We start from the raw sequence: 14,529 nt of genomic DNA on the forward strand, positions 1-14,529 counted from the left end.
GTTGTTCAGCAGCAGTGTTCTTCTCTTTTCTGGAGAACACGTGAGCATGGAGAATCACAAATGACACTGCTATCAAACTCTTATGAAAGATGCAGATAAACACAAGTGATCCAGTAGGGAAACTCATGAATTACTCATGTAAACACTGCATCAGCTGTGTCTGGTGTGAACTCGTCTTTAGAGTACATAAGGTGTGCACATGCATCATATGTATGGTGGTAAGTATTAACATCATATCTCACCTTCTTCGGAACCGTACATGGTGTGTTATCTAACCGAGGCTCAAGCCAAAGAAGTGACATTAACACCAAGATACCCCACTGTATTTCAAATCTACACCATGAGTTTGCTTTCAATATTACATTAAATATTTCCATTGCCCAGCTTGCCCTCCACAGCAGTCGGTCTCGATGGTGAAGTGATTCTAGCCTCTGAAGGTTTTCTGTCCGCTTTCATCTTTGGAGTGGCAGAGAGTGAGAGAGAGAGAGAGAGAGAGTGTAGCGAGATATGGGAGGAAAGATGACTGCCTGTGAAACTGCAATATCTTTTATTACATTTCAAACAAGTGTGGAGCTCAGCACCAGACGCGCACTTGGAGAGGAGTCATTAACGAGACGTCATTATGCCGTTTAGAGAATGTCCCCGAGGCGTGTCAGCACTCCATCATGCCACCGTGATTAAAAAAATGCATCCCAAAAGATTGTCCGACATGTAATTGCTTATGAGATCCCTGAAAGATTCTCTCAAGTACCTGAAAGAAACCACGGCTATACCTGGCAGCTATCATCCGAGCTAAGAAATATCTGAGGAATGACAGACACTAAGATTAAAAATAGGAAGGAGGGCAAGGACCATCTGCCTGCCATCTGATTTAGTTTGAAAGCAGCAGCAGGAAAAAGGAGATTTTAAAGTCATTGGTTCAGCCCAAATGTTTATCTTGCATCTTTGTTGAGGTGCATCAAGCAATGTTGCTTTCAAATGCAAAAAAAAAAAAAATCTATATTTTCTGTCTCTGCTATCATCACTTGCATCCCTCGGAATTGATTTTATTATCCTCTTTCTGCCTTCATTCCAGATAAACTCCACCCGCCCTCTCCACTCCTCCGGCAGCCATGGGTCTCTTTGTATCTGGGGGGACCATGTTTACCATCCTCCTCATTAGCAGGTAAGAGTGCAAACATTGGAAGAAATACAACTGCTGGGATGTGAAGCCACAAAGCTATAAGGAAAGGCAGGAAACGTAATCAGTTCATGTCAGATTCTAATTTGTTACAACGACGAAGCCTTGCACGTTGTGAGAGAAGAGAGGAGAAATCATTTTCTTGTGAGCCATCGATGTTCAATCTGGACACCCTACTCTCTAGTGTCGAAATTCCATTGACACATTCGTGATGCCGCTGAGCCGATCAGATGCGCCGGATCCAGCACCGCATGCATCGCTCATTGCATGCAACTGGTGTAATAATTCAAGCAGAGGTCACACAGAGAGAATGATGGGATGTTTTGCTGCGCATTTTTCTGTCACCGTGGAGAGAAGCTTCTTGTATATTTACAGTTTATTTTTAAAGCAATGAATGTCCTTTGCATATTAGAGATACAACAGATCCTCTGGAGATCCCTGAATCCCACATAAAGATATTCTCTGTATAGTGCTGAGCGTCTTTGTGCAATCAACTATGCGATTCATGTGCTGTAGCAGGTTGCCTGCTACTCTCATATGTTGCCAAATGCATCCGCTATGAATGTAAACGCCATATGCCAGACTTGGAGCATTCAAGCATAAGTTAATTTCATGAATCTGTGGGTTTTCCAACATGTAGATTTATTTTGAGTTGATTACTGTCCTATGAGTACGCCACGGACGTCAAAGCCAGTGCTGATGGATTATTGAGCATTTTAATCAGGGGATATAAGGACAAAGTACCACTCTTGGACCATTGTTGAGTAGGGATTGGAATCGAGAATCATTTCCAGTTGAGAAATGTTTCCAAACAGTGCAGTCCATGGGAATCATATGCCTCCGAGCCTCTCGATTCCTTCAGCTCCTCTTAGTGCCAGTGTGTACTGTTTTTCTGACCTTCGCACCTTCTAAAACAGGGTTGTTTCTACGTTGCAGTCATTCTCTTCACTCCAGCAAGCTTTCAGGCTACGACCAAATGCAATTCAGCCTTTGTCTCCATCTCTTTTAAAAGAAGGGGAGCATTGTAATTTACTTTATTTATGTTCTCAGTACAATCTCTTGCTGCAGCCTGCGACCAGTGGAGCATCTGCACACCTGAGCCGCACGCAGCTTTTTCTCAGCCGTGTCATCACTGTTCATCATGTCCTGGGAATTTGCAAGTGTGTTACTAATGTAATTCATGCTGTGCAACTAAACATTAAAACAGGGAGCTTGCGCAGGTCTTAAAAATCTTAAAAAGTCTGGAATTTTGAAAAGCTGTTCCCCAGAGCTTGAAAAGTCTGGAATTTTGTGTGAAAGTCTCAACAAAGTACGGAAAACTCCGAATTTACAGTATGCTCAAAGGCCCACAATCTTGTAAAAGTAGAAATACATAAAGAAAGCATTTAGAAACAAGGATGATTTCGCTGACTGCTCGGGTCTGGAATCTGAAATCAAACCTTGTGTAGCTACGTTTTCAGCTTGAACTTTGATACTAAACACAGCAGGTACAATCTCAACCAAAAAAGTAAGTGCACAAGTATAAAATACATAAAGTTTAAGGTCTTGGGAAAAAAATATAGATTTTTGAAAAAGTGTGGATAAAGTCAGGAATTTTTATTTGGAAAAAGAGCAGGCACCGTGTTAAATGCCCTAAGTTCATTTGAACCGCAGACTTTATTTTAGGTATTTAACTGGGAGCCTTTTGACTGGTAGATGAGGGAACCGGACATTCAACGGTGCTGACTTGTTTTGAGATTATAGAACTCTCTCCTTCACCAGCCGACTATTCATTGCAGACACTTTGGTCAAAGCTCTTTTTTTTCGTGCGTGTAACCGTGTTTCAGTGGCTTTCATCTGCACCAATCACCCTTAAAGTCATTAAATACAGATGTCTTTAACTGTCCACTGGTTTCTATAAGTCTCAGTTATATTCTGTTTGATACCGATTCAGCAAGAACCTAACAACCATAGCGTCACTGTGAGTCAAACCTTAAAGGGCTAAAGAAAAGAAAAAAAAAACCCAAACATCTCCTTTCCACACAAGACACAGAAGGTTAGTGTGAGATGCAGGAAAAATGGCATGTCTTGCTGCTCTTGTTGACAGTAGCTCGCTGCTCCCTAAAGACCGTCACGCTGCTGCCAGCGTTGGTCCTCTCTTTCTATTTGAGTCTTTTCGGATTCAACACAATGTGAACATTTTTTGAGTTTTCCTTGGGCCCCTTTCAGATTTACTCTTTGTTTTTCTGGGTTAAACCCCCCCCCCCCCCCCCCAACAACCCTATATAAGCAGGTTGAGATGAGGTAGCAGCTCCACGGGCTCAGCTTTTCAACGGTGAAGAACAAAGAAGGAATTTCAGCCAAATAACAGCATGAACATGAGATGCTGGCTGACCTTTGCTGCTGCAATACAAACTGCAGTTCTTTTTCTCAGGTAACATAGATTCTTACAATGTTTTTGGAAGACTTAATATCAGCAGTGAACCTGGCCGTTTGGCACTGGACCTTCAGTGTCACATTGAAGTAAAAATGTTCTCAGGGTGAGTGTGTAGCAATAAAACGAAAACAAAATCTGACAAACAGCTCACAGCAGCCCCCCCCCCCCCCACACACACACACACACATTTGTTAAAAAGTGCACTCAGCACCAGCAGGCTGACACTCAAACCTACGCGCGACCACGGACAGCGCTATCACGGAGCATTATAAAACTTACCTTCAGGTGCTTCACGTCTGAAGTATGCCATTCATACACCAATAGTATTAACCAGCTATCATGTGCTATCAAACTACGCAAAATGAAGAAGCCAGCCTTGAATTGGAGCCGAATCAAATGGGGCAGCTTACATTAGCGGGCTGCTTTAATACAACCCAGATGTAAAATCGCAAGAAAATCAGGCCAAACTTGGCTTTCAACGACATAAAATTAAATAAAACATTTTAAATGCAACATGTTTGACTTTCTCCTTGAAATCTCTAAGGGTTCCTCCTCTGCTTGACACGCAGCTTTACTCTATGAAACTCAATTTGGCTTTTGTTCTTACAAGAAAATTAGAGCACAAGTTATTTCTGGAAATTCATTTGGATCGCTGCTTTGACAAGAGGCCTCAGTAGCATTCAGCCGATTCACTGATCAAACCGCTGGTCTTCATCGGATTTAGTTTACGTTTAAATGAAAAGGACTATTGCATGCTACAGTACTCACTGTTAGAAAACAGTGATGCATGACTCAGTTTGTAATTATTATGACCTCTGCGACATTGCATATGTGAAGACCTGGATTTTCTCCGGTCTACAGCCCATCAGCGAACCACTTAGAGTATGATAGGGAGCTCAGATCAGAGGCTTTGATAGCTTGAGCGTGATGAGGAGGGAGCGCTCGTCTTATCAGCGGAATACAAATGTCCTCCAGCCATTTACACCAACACACAACGGCTACAGCATTGACCCCGCAGCTGTATGAAGGTGACCTGCGACCTTGACAATGCTGAGACTACCAAGACCCCCGCTTTCGAGCAAATTGAACCCCTTGTTATCGGTCGCAGAAACATCAACTCATAAAAGGGTCAAGAGAGTCACACGTTCATCTACAGGATGGTGACATGAATGGCCTGTTTGAACAGCGTGGCAAAATTGATGTTTGGCTTCATGCTGAGAACACAATACACCACCAATGTCGCTGGAATCCATAAGACACACATTTGTAAGTGTTTTAAGTGTCAATCCAGGGTTACATAACGTCCTCCCTGTAGCTCTGCCTGAAAGCCCTGCCAACATCGGAACATTTTCAAAAGACCAAAAGCAAGATTTTGAAGAGGCTGCGGATCCCAGCTGAACTTGTTATTTTTAAAAAGGCAGTGTCTTTAATCACCCCTATAAATACGTGTAAAATTAGCCTAAAACGCTTTTCCAAGGCAATGTTAAAATGAACGATGTGTTTGAACCTCTTGAAGTGCCTGCATGGCTTTGATCCTTATGAAAGGTAACGCTCTAAAGGTTTTTTTTTACCCCCCCCAACAGTCAGCAACTGTAGTGAGTAACAGAAGTTTTAAACATCGAAGTAGAAAGTGCTTATTTCTGCATGAATATACAAACAGATGCCTGCAGATGACTATAGCAGGGACTAATTAGCTGGAAAAAAGAATGCAGCTAAATCATTTTTTTAGTTATCACTGGGTTACATAATTGTTAATATCAGTTCTAATGAATCTTAAAGGAAACAGGTTTTTTTTTTCTGTTGTTTACAAATTGCCAATTGTGTCTGAAACACGAAACCATTTTTCCTCTAATTTAAATAAAAAGGCAAAACCTGAGAGGAGCAAGCAAATCTATTAAGGTTGGAAAACGTTTCAGGAGATGCACGGTTGTTGTTGTTTTTATATATTTAAGGCAAGAAAAATGTACCCAATAAATAACAGCAAAACAAAGAGAAAAATACTAGCTGAAATGAATAAATATAAAATAAACACTGTTGCTACTGTGTTTTGCTTCATTTATAACCACGAGTGCCTGCAGCCTTCCCTGCAGGAGAATGACATCCATCCGTGCAGATACATGCTACCTCGTCTAACTTTTGCTTCCTTGTACAACCAAAAAAATGAAATAAAAAAATTACGATTTGCATGCAAATTGAAGCTGCTGCTTTTATATTTGGTTGTCGTTATGGTTCGGTTTTGCATCGTTACACTGCTGTTATCACAGCCTTTTACCAAGTATATCCAGTATATATAGACTGAGGTACTTACTGGAGGATTAAATGTCTTTACCAGCTCGGCTGGTTGTCGATTCAGGTACTCAACAAATCACGGAAGCAAGCATTTACAAATAGCGGTTGTAAAACTAAATTTAAGGTTGAAATCATCTATTGTGTGCAAGATCAGGTTTCATGAATGAGGCCCACTGGAATATACCTTGAAAACAGTGTATCGCTGCAACCCTGTTTTTCGAAAAGACGTGTTGATCGTACTTGCTGTCATAATTAACCGTGTTACCAGAATCAAAGCTCTCAAGCGATCGGTCGCATGAGTGGCAGTTGTGTGCATAATTGTTGTATGAGTATATTTCAAAAGGAATTTTATATCAGGTTATCAAAGCCATCAACTGTATGTGGTTTCGTGCAACATATTCATTAAAGGTGGCGTATGTTTTTTTAAAGAGGAAAAACAAAATACAGACAATAGCTACACCAAAGCGGATCTAAAATTATAAAATTAGAGATGTTACACCTCCTCAAAAAGTCCATGTGACAACGACAATAACTTGCAATGAGCATCGTTATGATATCTCCTCACAATTTATGGCAAGGAATATCCTCACATATGGTAAATGGACTCAGTTTATCTCGTGCTTTTCTACCTTAGCAGCACTCAAAGCGCTTTACAGTGTCATCTCATTCACCCATTCACACACACACTCAGGCACTGATGGTGGAGGCTGCCATGCAAGGCGCCAACCTACTCATCATGAGCAATTAGGGGTTCAGTGTCTTGCTCAAGGACACTTCGACATGGTCACCGGGGTCGAGGATCGAACCAGCGACCCTTCGGTTCCCACTCTGCCCCTGAGCCAAGCCGCCCACCTATCCTGTCAGCAGCAAAACAATTTAAAACTCCATCAAAAAAAGCTGTGAAACACCAGCAGCCATCAAATCAGCCGTCTCCTAACAGCCTCCATCACAACTCTCCTCTGCTGCAGTCGCCTTTTCATCAGTCCCTCCACCGCTCCCTCCACCTCCTTATACAGAGTTTTCCCTCCTTTAAGGTGTGGTCATTATTACTATGGTCACTCAATGGCATCAGACTTTTAAAAATGAATACAGGTCTTTTTCACCACTTCTGTGTACGACCTATCTGTTCATTCCTCCAGCAAGGACAGGATGGCATAAACCATTTGCGATAGATTACTCTGCATGTTTGATTTTCAGTGCAGCATTAACAGAATTTCTTTATTTTAGTCAGGATGAAGAGGTTTTATTTATGATTTTGTCACCAAAGTAACTGCCTTCCTCTCATTTCCAAATGCAGGCTGCAACTTTAAAGCAGACAGCCTTCTTCTTTTCTTATTTAATCTCTCTGAATAGAGGCTTAATGATATAAAGTAGCGCCATAATACTGTATGTACAACAAACCGATGGTTTCACAGCACTGGTTAGAGAAAGCGTGGATGAATTTTTACTGAAGCCTATTACAGGCAGATTAAAGGCTTACACGATGCTTTTCTTGCTGTTAATGGAGAGACACGACTTCCTCAAGTGTAGAAATCCATTCTAGTTTTAGCTTTTTTAAACGATTGTCACCAGAGATAAGTGCACCCTACAGCTGAAATTATTACATCACCTCTGATGATTGGGATACAATTGCAAATGTAAATGAAGAGGGTCTGGACAGAAATATATATGCATACGAGGATTTGTTAAGGAAATATAAGCTTTGGGGACTCAAATTAACAACATTTAAGCGGCTCTGCAGTCTGAACTGTACAAGTCTTTGAGATTGGACTCCAACAACAAGTGCTTTGGCATGTTGATTTCGAAAGAGTGAATTTCAGAGTTGACAAGTTAATGCTGGAGGCTGATGTCACTTCTCAAGGATTACTAAACGATAACACCACTGACGTTTCTCAGCTGAAGTCACGGCTGTTTAAAGCCTGACTGAAAGACAAAAAAAAAAAACAGGACGTCAGACCACAAAATGGCTTGAAACAGCAACAGTTTTTCTTATGTTGTGTTTGAAACCAACTTTAATATAGCCATTCACTGGCCAGTGATCCCCCCAAGTTTCCAGGCTCTTTTTTAACGAGAAGATTGTTAGAAATAACAGCTGCAGCTGCAGTTTATAAAAGACATCCGATTTTACATTTCCTCTTTGAGCTCCTCTACATCCATCCATCATCATCTTCCGCTTATTCCTTACTAGTAAGGGTTGCGGGGGGGCTGGAGCCTATCCCAGCATCTACGGGCGAGAGGCGGGGTTCACCCTGGACAGGTCGCCAGTCCATCGCAAGGCCAACATACAGAGACGAATGTGACACTCACATTCATACCTACGGTCAATTTAGAGTATCAATCAGCCTAGTCCCCAAATTGCATGTCTTTGGACGGTGGGAGGAAGTCGGAGTATCCGGAGAGAACCCACGCAGGCACGGGGAGAACATGCAAACGCCACACAGAAAGATCCCACGCCCGAGCCGGGACTCGAACCCGGAACCTTCTTGCTGTGAGGCCACAGTGCTAACCACTGCACCACCGTGCTGCCCCGCTCCTCTACAATTATGTGAAATATTTTAGGTGTCAGAAAGTACATAAAAGTCTTTCTGGAGCAGAGAATATTTCTTATTCTTCTTGGAACTCTTCAAAAAGTTTAATAATGAGGGAATAAATTCTTCTGAATTTCCCCAAATTCTTTTTCCACTTTTATTTCTTCAGTTGTAAGTAATTGCTATGTCTCACCAGTTTGAATTCATCATCATTTATAATTCATATTTATTTTTGCTGTGAATTCAAGCGAAAAACATTTTTTTCATGTTCATTAGGTTTAATTGTAGATCCCCCGTCTAGAACAATATCTTCCCTCTCTTGGGTTTCTCTGCCATCTCTTTACACAGCGTGGTACCAGTGTTAGATATTTTCCCTCAGCAAGGAATTTTCTCAGTCCTGCCACATTTTCTCAGCAATACGCTTCCACACGCACACGTTTGCGTCTCCTTGTTGGTGAGAGCAGCTTGTTATTAACTAGAATGACTTAAACACAATACTCACCACCCCGATGATCTTCAGCTACTGGGTTATATTGTTAAAATCAAACATACATTAAAAGTTTTCCTTGAACAATGATTATAGGTAGAGTCTGTAGTATGGTTTGTTGTAGCTTGGAAACACATCGATTCTAATTGGGCCCCTGCTCCTGGACTCAATGGTACCAGAAGCATATGTCCCCTAACAACATGAACAACCTCACCCAGACCTGCAGTAACCTTTCACCTACCAGCTAGCACAAGCTAACGACCAGCTAGCACAAGCTAACGACCAGCGAGCACAAGCTAACGACCAGCGAGCACAAGCAATCCATCGGTGTTTGTCACCTACACCCAGCAGAAAGCAGGCCAAATCTCTCTTCATCCCCAGCCTCTCCTTCAGTGCTTGACAAAAGGTGAAACCACTGTTTTCTGAGGAATTTCATCTCAGCACACATGCGCTGTCATGAGCTGGGGGGGCACACTTACTCCTAAGCCACATTTATTGTTGAACATGGTTGGTACTTTGCTACTCATAGAATAAGAAGGTAACATTTGTATTAGGACGTTTGTGTATCATGCTGCTGTCCTTTGTAAAGTCAATACAAACATGAGCAATATTTGGAAAAAAGCATGATATTAATGTATGGGTCGACATATAACTCAGAATTAACTAATTTTTCCAAGTTAAAATGTTACGGAATATCCTGTCTGCTATGGTAAGAATCCTCCTCCCTGACAGATTACCTGGAAAGGTCAGCACTCCATCTCTACAGAAATCACCTAAAGATGCCATTCAACTACATATAAAGTGACCCAGTGGTCTTTTTTTAGTTTTAGATGCGTGGTTCAGTAACCAATGGGAAAGGACCAAGTCCGTATGTACAGTATCAGCAATTCCCTCGAGGTCCAATTCACAGTACAAGACTACAAAGCTGGAGACAGTGATAAGACCCTTATTATCATGATAATGCTTTGTAGTGTCATTTTAATTAATACTAACCAGAGATCTTAGTTTGCCTCCCTCACAGCTTTGAAAATCCCAGACCTTCTCTTAAAATAAGATTAAATTAAGAAGCACATGTGCTCGCCTGAAGAGGTGTCATACTGTAGTTGATAGCTTATCCAGCTGGATGGACGCCAAACTCAAGATCATAGAGGTTTACTTTGCATCTGCCTCATTAACACAACCTCTCACTCAAGGCCATGCGAGCAAGCATGCGCGTTTGTCTGATACACCGCAGAGTTACAGGCCTCATTTCCTGATGATCGCAGGATAATGTCGAAGAGAAGCCGCTCGGCGAAACTGAACTGTTATCTGAGGGTGCAGGAAGTTCAACTGTGAAATTTCTGGTTTAAATGAGTTGCTGCTTTTCACCCAACACTTCATGATCACTCTGTACATGTCATTAATAAATGTATGAAATAAGCTACTCATTACAAGGCGCTGGTGATAGAGTAGTTGTCTAGTAATTAACAGAGACCATGTTGAAGTGTACTTGAGTAAAATATATTAACATTTTACGAACCACAAGAAAAAAAAACAAGCTCAAACACATTTTTTTGTGCTTGATCAGGGATTTTGCATGTTTAATTAGTTTTTTTGTGTGTGTTTTAGATTGCTGTAGGCAGAGTACAATATAGCTACTACTGTATGGGGGACGTGGTGTTCACAATATATTCTCAAGTGTGTCTTCACCAGAAAAATAACATGGCGCGTTATCCTACCGAAGCCTCATTTGCAATTTGGCTTTAAAAGCCTCCTGTGGACGTGTTGCAAATCAGCATGTTGCTGTAAACACCAAGCGCAGTGCATCCGTAGATGGTTAAATGTGACAGAATCAATGTAACTGTATGCCCATTTTACAAAACTCACTAATTTAACCGTTTCCCTGGAGGGCTTTTTGAACTGTTCACCTAATGCATAAAAATGTTTGGTTTGCAGCCTGCAGATTTAATTTCCAACTAACGTTGCTCATGCACCTCCCAACTGACTAATGACCCTCTCTGGCTGAAGAAGCCTAACTAGCCTCTCGCTGGGATTCTTTACTGAAACGCTGGTGAGCTGAAATGTTGGCCAGGGCCTCCTTGACGGAAATCCCAGTTTTTTAGATGACTTTGACTTTGACAACCAAATTTGTCACAAATCATGCATGAGTCTTGGTGATTCAGTGTCAAATTTGTAGAGATTCTTTCGAGGTCATCCAGAGAAATTGCATTCACATGAAATGACAGTGACCCTGACCTTTGACCACCAAAATATTCCCATTTAATCCTTGAGTCCCAGTGAACATTCGTGCCAAATTTGAAGACATTCCTTCAAAGCGTATGCGATATGTTAATGAAACAAAGGTACAAATCACTCACATGTGAGGGCTCTTCAAGTACTTTCAGACTCTGCTAACTATTCTTCTCAGTCCATCTGTCTGTGCCCTCCCTTCTCTGGCCTTTGGCCACTGCAAAATTTTCTTCTCTACCTTAAGCCCATGTAGATGTTGGCGCCACATTTGAAGAGATTTTCTTCAGACATTCCTGGGATATATTAAAAAAAAAAGAAAAGGGCAGAAATCACATACATATGGAGGGAAGGTTACCTTGACCTTTGACCACCAAATTCTTTCTAGGCCGTCCTTGAGTCCCAATGGATGAATGTACCAAATACAAAGAAACTCCCTCAATGCATTCCTGAAAGATCCCCTTAGCAAGACAAGGTCAGATACATGTGAAGGGCCCATGACATTGACCTTTGACCACCAAAACATTTTCATTCCTACCTTTAGTCCAATAGGATGTCTCTGCCAAATTTGAAGAAAATTCCTTAGGGTACCACTGAGATATGGTAACAAAAATGGGGGAGAGATCAAGCACATGTGAAGGGACAGTATCCTTGGCCTTTGACCACCAACATGAACTTTGTGCCAAATTACCTCAGTTTCTGAGCTTTCACATCAACAACAACTGAACACATAGATAACCTTGCATCTTCTTAAGACTCTATTTTCAAAGTTTTGCATTACATGACATTGTATTAGGATATTCTATGCCTTGAGAACAAGTTTACACAATGCCAGTCCCTTGGTTCCTGTGTGTCCTGCAGATATTCTTGTACCTGTGATATTGCAAATCTCCGATGTGTTAAAAGACTATCAGCTACTGCTCAACTAACCCTGAGAGACCCTGGAGAGTTGATTTAACGTGCCATCTTAGGAACGTGACAATACTGCCGCCAAATATACTTAATTCGTCTGTTCTTTGCCAGCAGCAGCTCAGCTCTCTTGAACATCCTTTAATTTGAGACCCCAGGCTGGTGAGAAAGTGTTTGCTGGCCCTGACAGCTTTGTGGATATTTGAACAGTGTGTTCAGTGGGCGGTTGATCTTTAAATGTTTCTGGCTTAGCAACAATCATGTCTGCACATTATCTGATTAATCAGTCTGCCATGCAATCTGTTGTGCATCCCTATTTTTAGCAAACAAGCATTATTAGCAAGCCCATGAACATATTTACTAATGAAAAGTTATGATAAACATCCAAATACATCTCCTGTCAGTCATTGTTTTGACTCTCAATGCAGCATACATTTGCATAACTCTCCTGTCAGTTATGTGTGGACAGTGTGCTGGAGGGATCCATTAACACTCTTTTTCTAAGAAAACATTTAATTATTCTGCTGATGGGACTTTTATGGTGGTTCAAATCTTCCTTGTGGCTAATAAGTGTTTTTTTTCAGTAATGGTGCTTCACTGTGATGAAAAAAAAAAAAAGATGATAACCAAAAAAACCCCCCACAGAAGCGTAAAATGTATTTTTGATGATATCCCCTCTTGAAAATCAAACTTGTAGGATGCAGTATGGAAAGTTTCTGTACGCATTAATCACCGTGTCATTGTTTCAGTCCACTTCTTCTCAGTTGATTACTCCCTGCAAAGATTTGCTGCATAATTAATTGAAATTCCCCCCTCACTTCAAAAATAGTTGAAAGACACACTTGTTTTCAAGCTCTTTAGTGCTGAGAACAACTTCAAAGGATCACCTTAGATTTAATCAAACTTTTCAAAAAGATTCTATTTGCCTTGCAACTGAAACTGGTGCAGATGACATCATTAATATTAATTTTCATTATTTGATGAAAATAAAGACAGCTTTTATAGTGAAGAGTGACATGATCTTACCTGCTGTGTGGACGTCTTAGAAGCTGCGAGGGGTGGTGAGCTGTGATTGTTGGAGGTCCAGTTTGTTTTGCCACAGACTTTGTGACACGATGGCGCTTGAGTACGACACATTGACCATATAAAATCTGATTGCACACATCACAACTGGCCAAAGGCGCTGTCACTGTCCCATCAGGACCCTGGTGAATTTAGTTATTGACTTTGTGTTTTGGACTTTCATTTTGCATCATGCACTCTAGTTTTGTTATTTGCATCGCTCTTGAGTTTCCTCAGTGTCTTTGCATTTCTTGTTCATCGCTTGTGTTTTGAGCTAAGCCTCTATCAGTTCCTGTTTTATTTTGAAAGCTTTTCTTTGTGTGTCTTTGTTTGCTTGACACTTCCTGTCTCTGTATGTTGTATGTGTGCCTTTTTTGAGTTATTCAGTTAACCTTTTGCATCATATGCTAAAGCAGGTGGCGCCTCTGTCCCATAGCAGACTTTAAGGCTGAAACTTGGAATCGTCCTGTTGACTGGACTCAAACTCAGGCTTTGGGACTGATTAGTACTCAGGGTAAACTATGTGGGGAATTGTACGAAACGTGCATGGAACTCTTTGGCATATCGTGGCAGATGAAGGTTATTCATACTAAAGTAAAGTAATATGATCCCCAACTGCTCGTCTGATTTGGACTAACATCTTTATTGTAAAAGCCTGTCTTTTCATTCTATATCCATGTAAATCTGACTTGGGTTTGCACCATCAGTGTCATCTTCTGCATCCACTACAATCTGTTTAACCAGGTTTTCCTAATTTTTGTACTCAAGGAGATTTTAGCTAAAATGCTTTGTCACTTATAAATTTCAGACCTTCAGTCATCCTGTAAATGTGACCTTGCTTCTAATTAGACCAGACAAACTCCAGCCTAGAATTCAGTCAGTAAAGGATTAGCTCAGCCAAACACATCCGATGGCTCCTGCAAGTCTGTGTCTCTTCTTGTCAGTTAAACCATTTTCCCAAGAGGCATTCACATTTGCATCAGTGTTTTTCAGTCAGTGGAAATTGCATTATCTTGCAGCTCTTGGTATAATTTTCTTGAATATTAAAGGGAGGGACCTGCTCAACTGCATGACAACCAGGAACCCACGAGGGTACAGCCCACTCTGGGAGAATGAGCACAAACTCGCAGGCTGATTCTCTCAAGATTGGTTTGACATCCCTAAAGTGAGGTGAGCGAGCTCGCGTCTAGATCTGTCAACATTAGGTAGAAAGCTGGCCGTCGCTGCTCCTCACACCCTGCTGGATTTGTATCATGGCAGACTTATGAAGGCTTTGCTCAATCACGCTGAAAAACTCACTGAAGAATGATATCATGTTGAATTGTCAAAGCATGGGTCGTTGATGGGTGAGACAGCCGTAAGTGCTGCACTTGCTCTTTTGTCAGCATGCATTTAGCCAATATTGGAAACCATTTTTTTCCTCCTGACACGC

At 41.3% G+C, this 14,529-nt stretch overlaps 1 protein-coding gene across 1 annotated transcript in view; it reads left to right on the forward strand.

Annotated features, from left to right (window-relative positions):
- Positions 1-14,529, forward strand: part of LOC147247773 (gamma-aminobutyric acid receptor subunit pi) — a 59,524-nt gene that overhangs the window by 14,082 nt on the left and 30,913 nt on the right. Inside the window, exon 2 of the mRNA XM_086180033.1 lies at positions 1,076-1,165. Within this exon, the coding sequence (XP_086036159.1) occupies positions 1,113-1,165 (53 nt within the window). The 5' untranslated portion in view covers positions 1,076-1,112. The remainder of the gene's footprint in view (positions 1-1,075; positions 1,166-14,529) is intronic.

This window comes from Aulostomus chinensis, chromosome 16 (genome assembly GCF_037954235.1).
Source record: "Aulostomus chinensis isolate RoL2024-O1b breed Wild chromosome 16, RoL_Achi_v1.0, whole genome shotgun sequence".
In the NCBI taxonomy this organism is placed as follows: domain Eukaryota; kingdom Metazoa; phylum Chordata; class Actinopteri; order Syngnathiformes; family Aulostomidae; genus Aulostomus; species Aulostomus chinensis.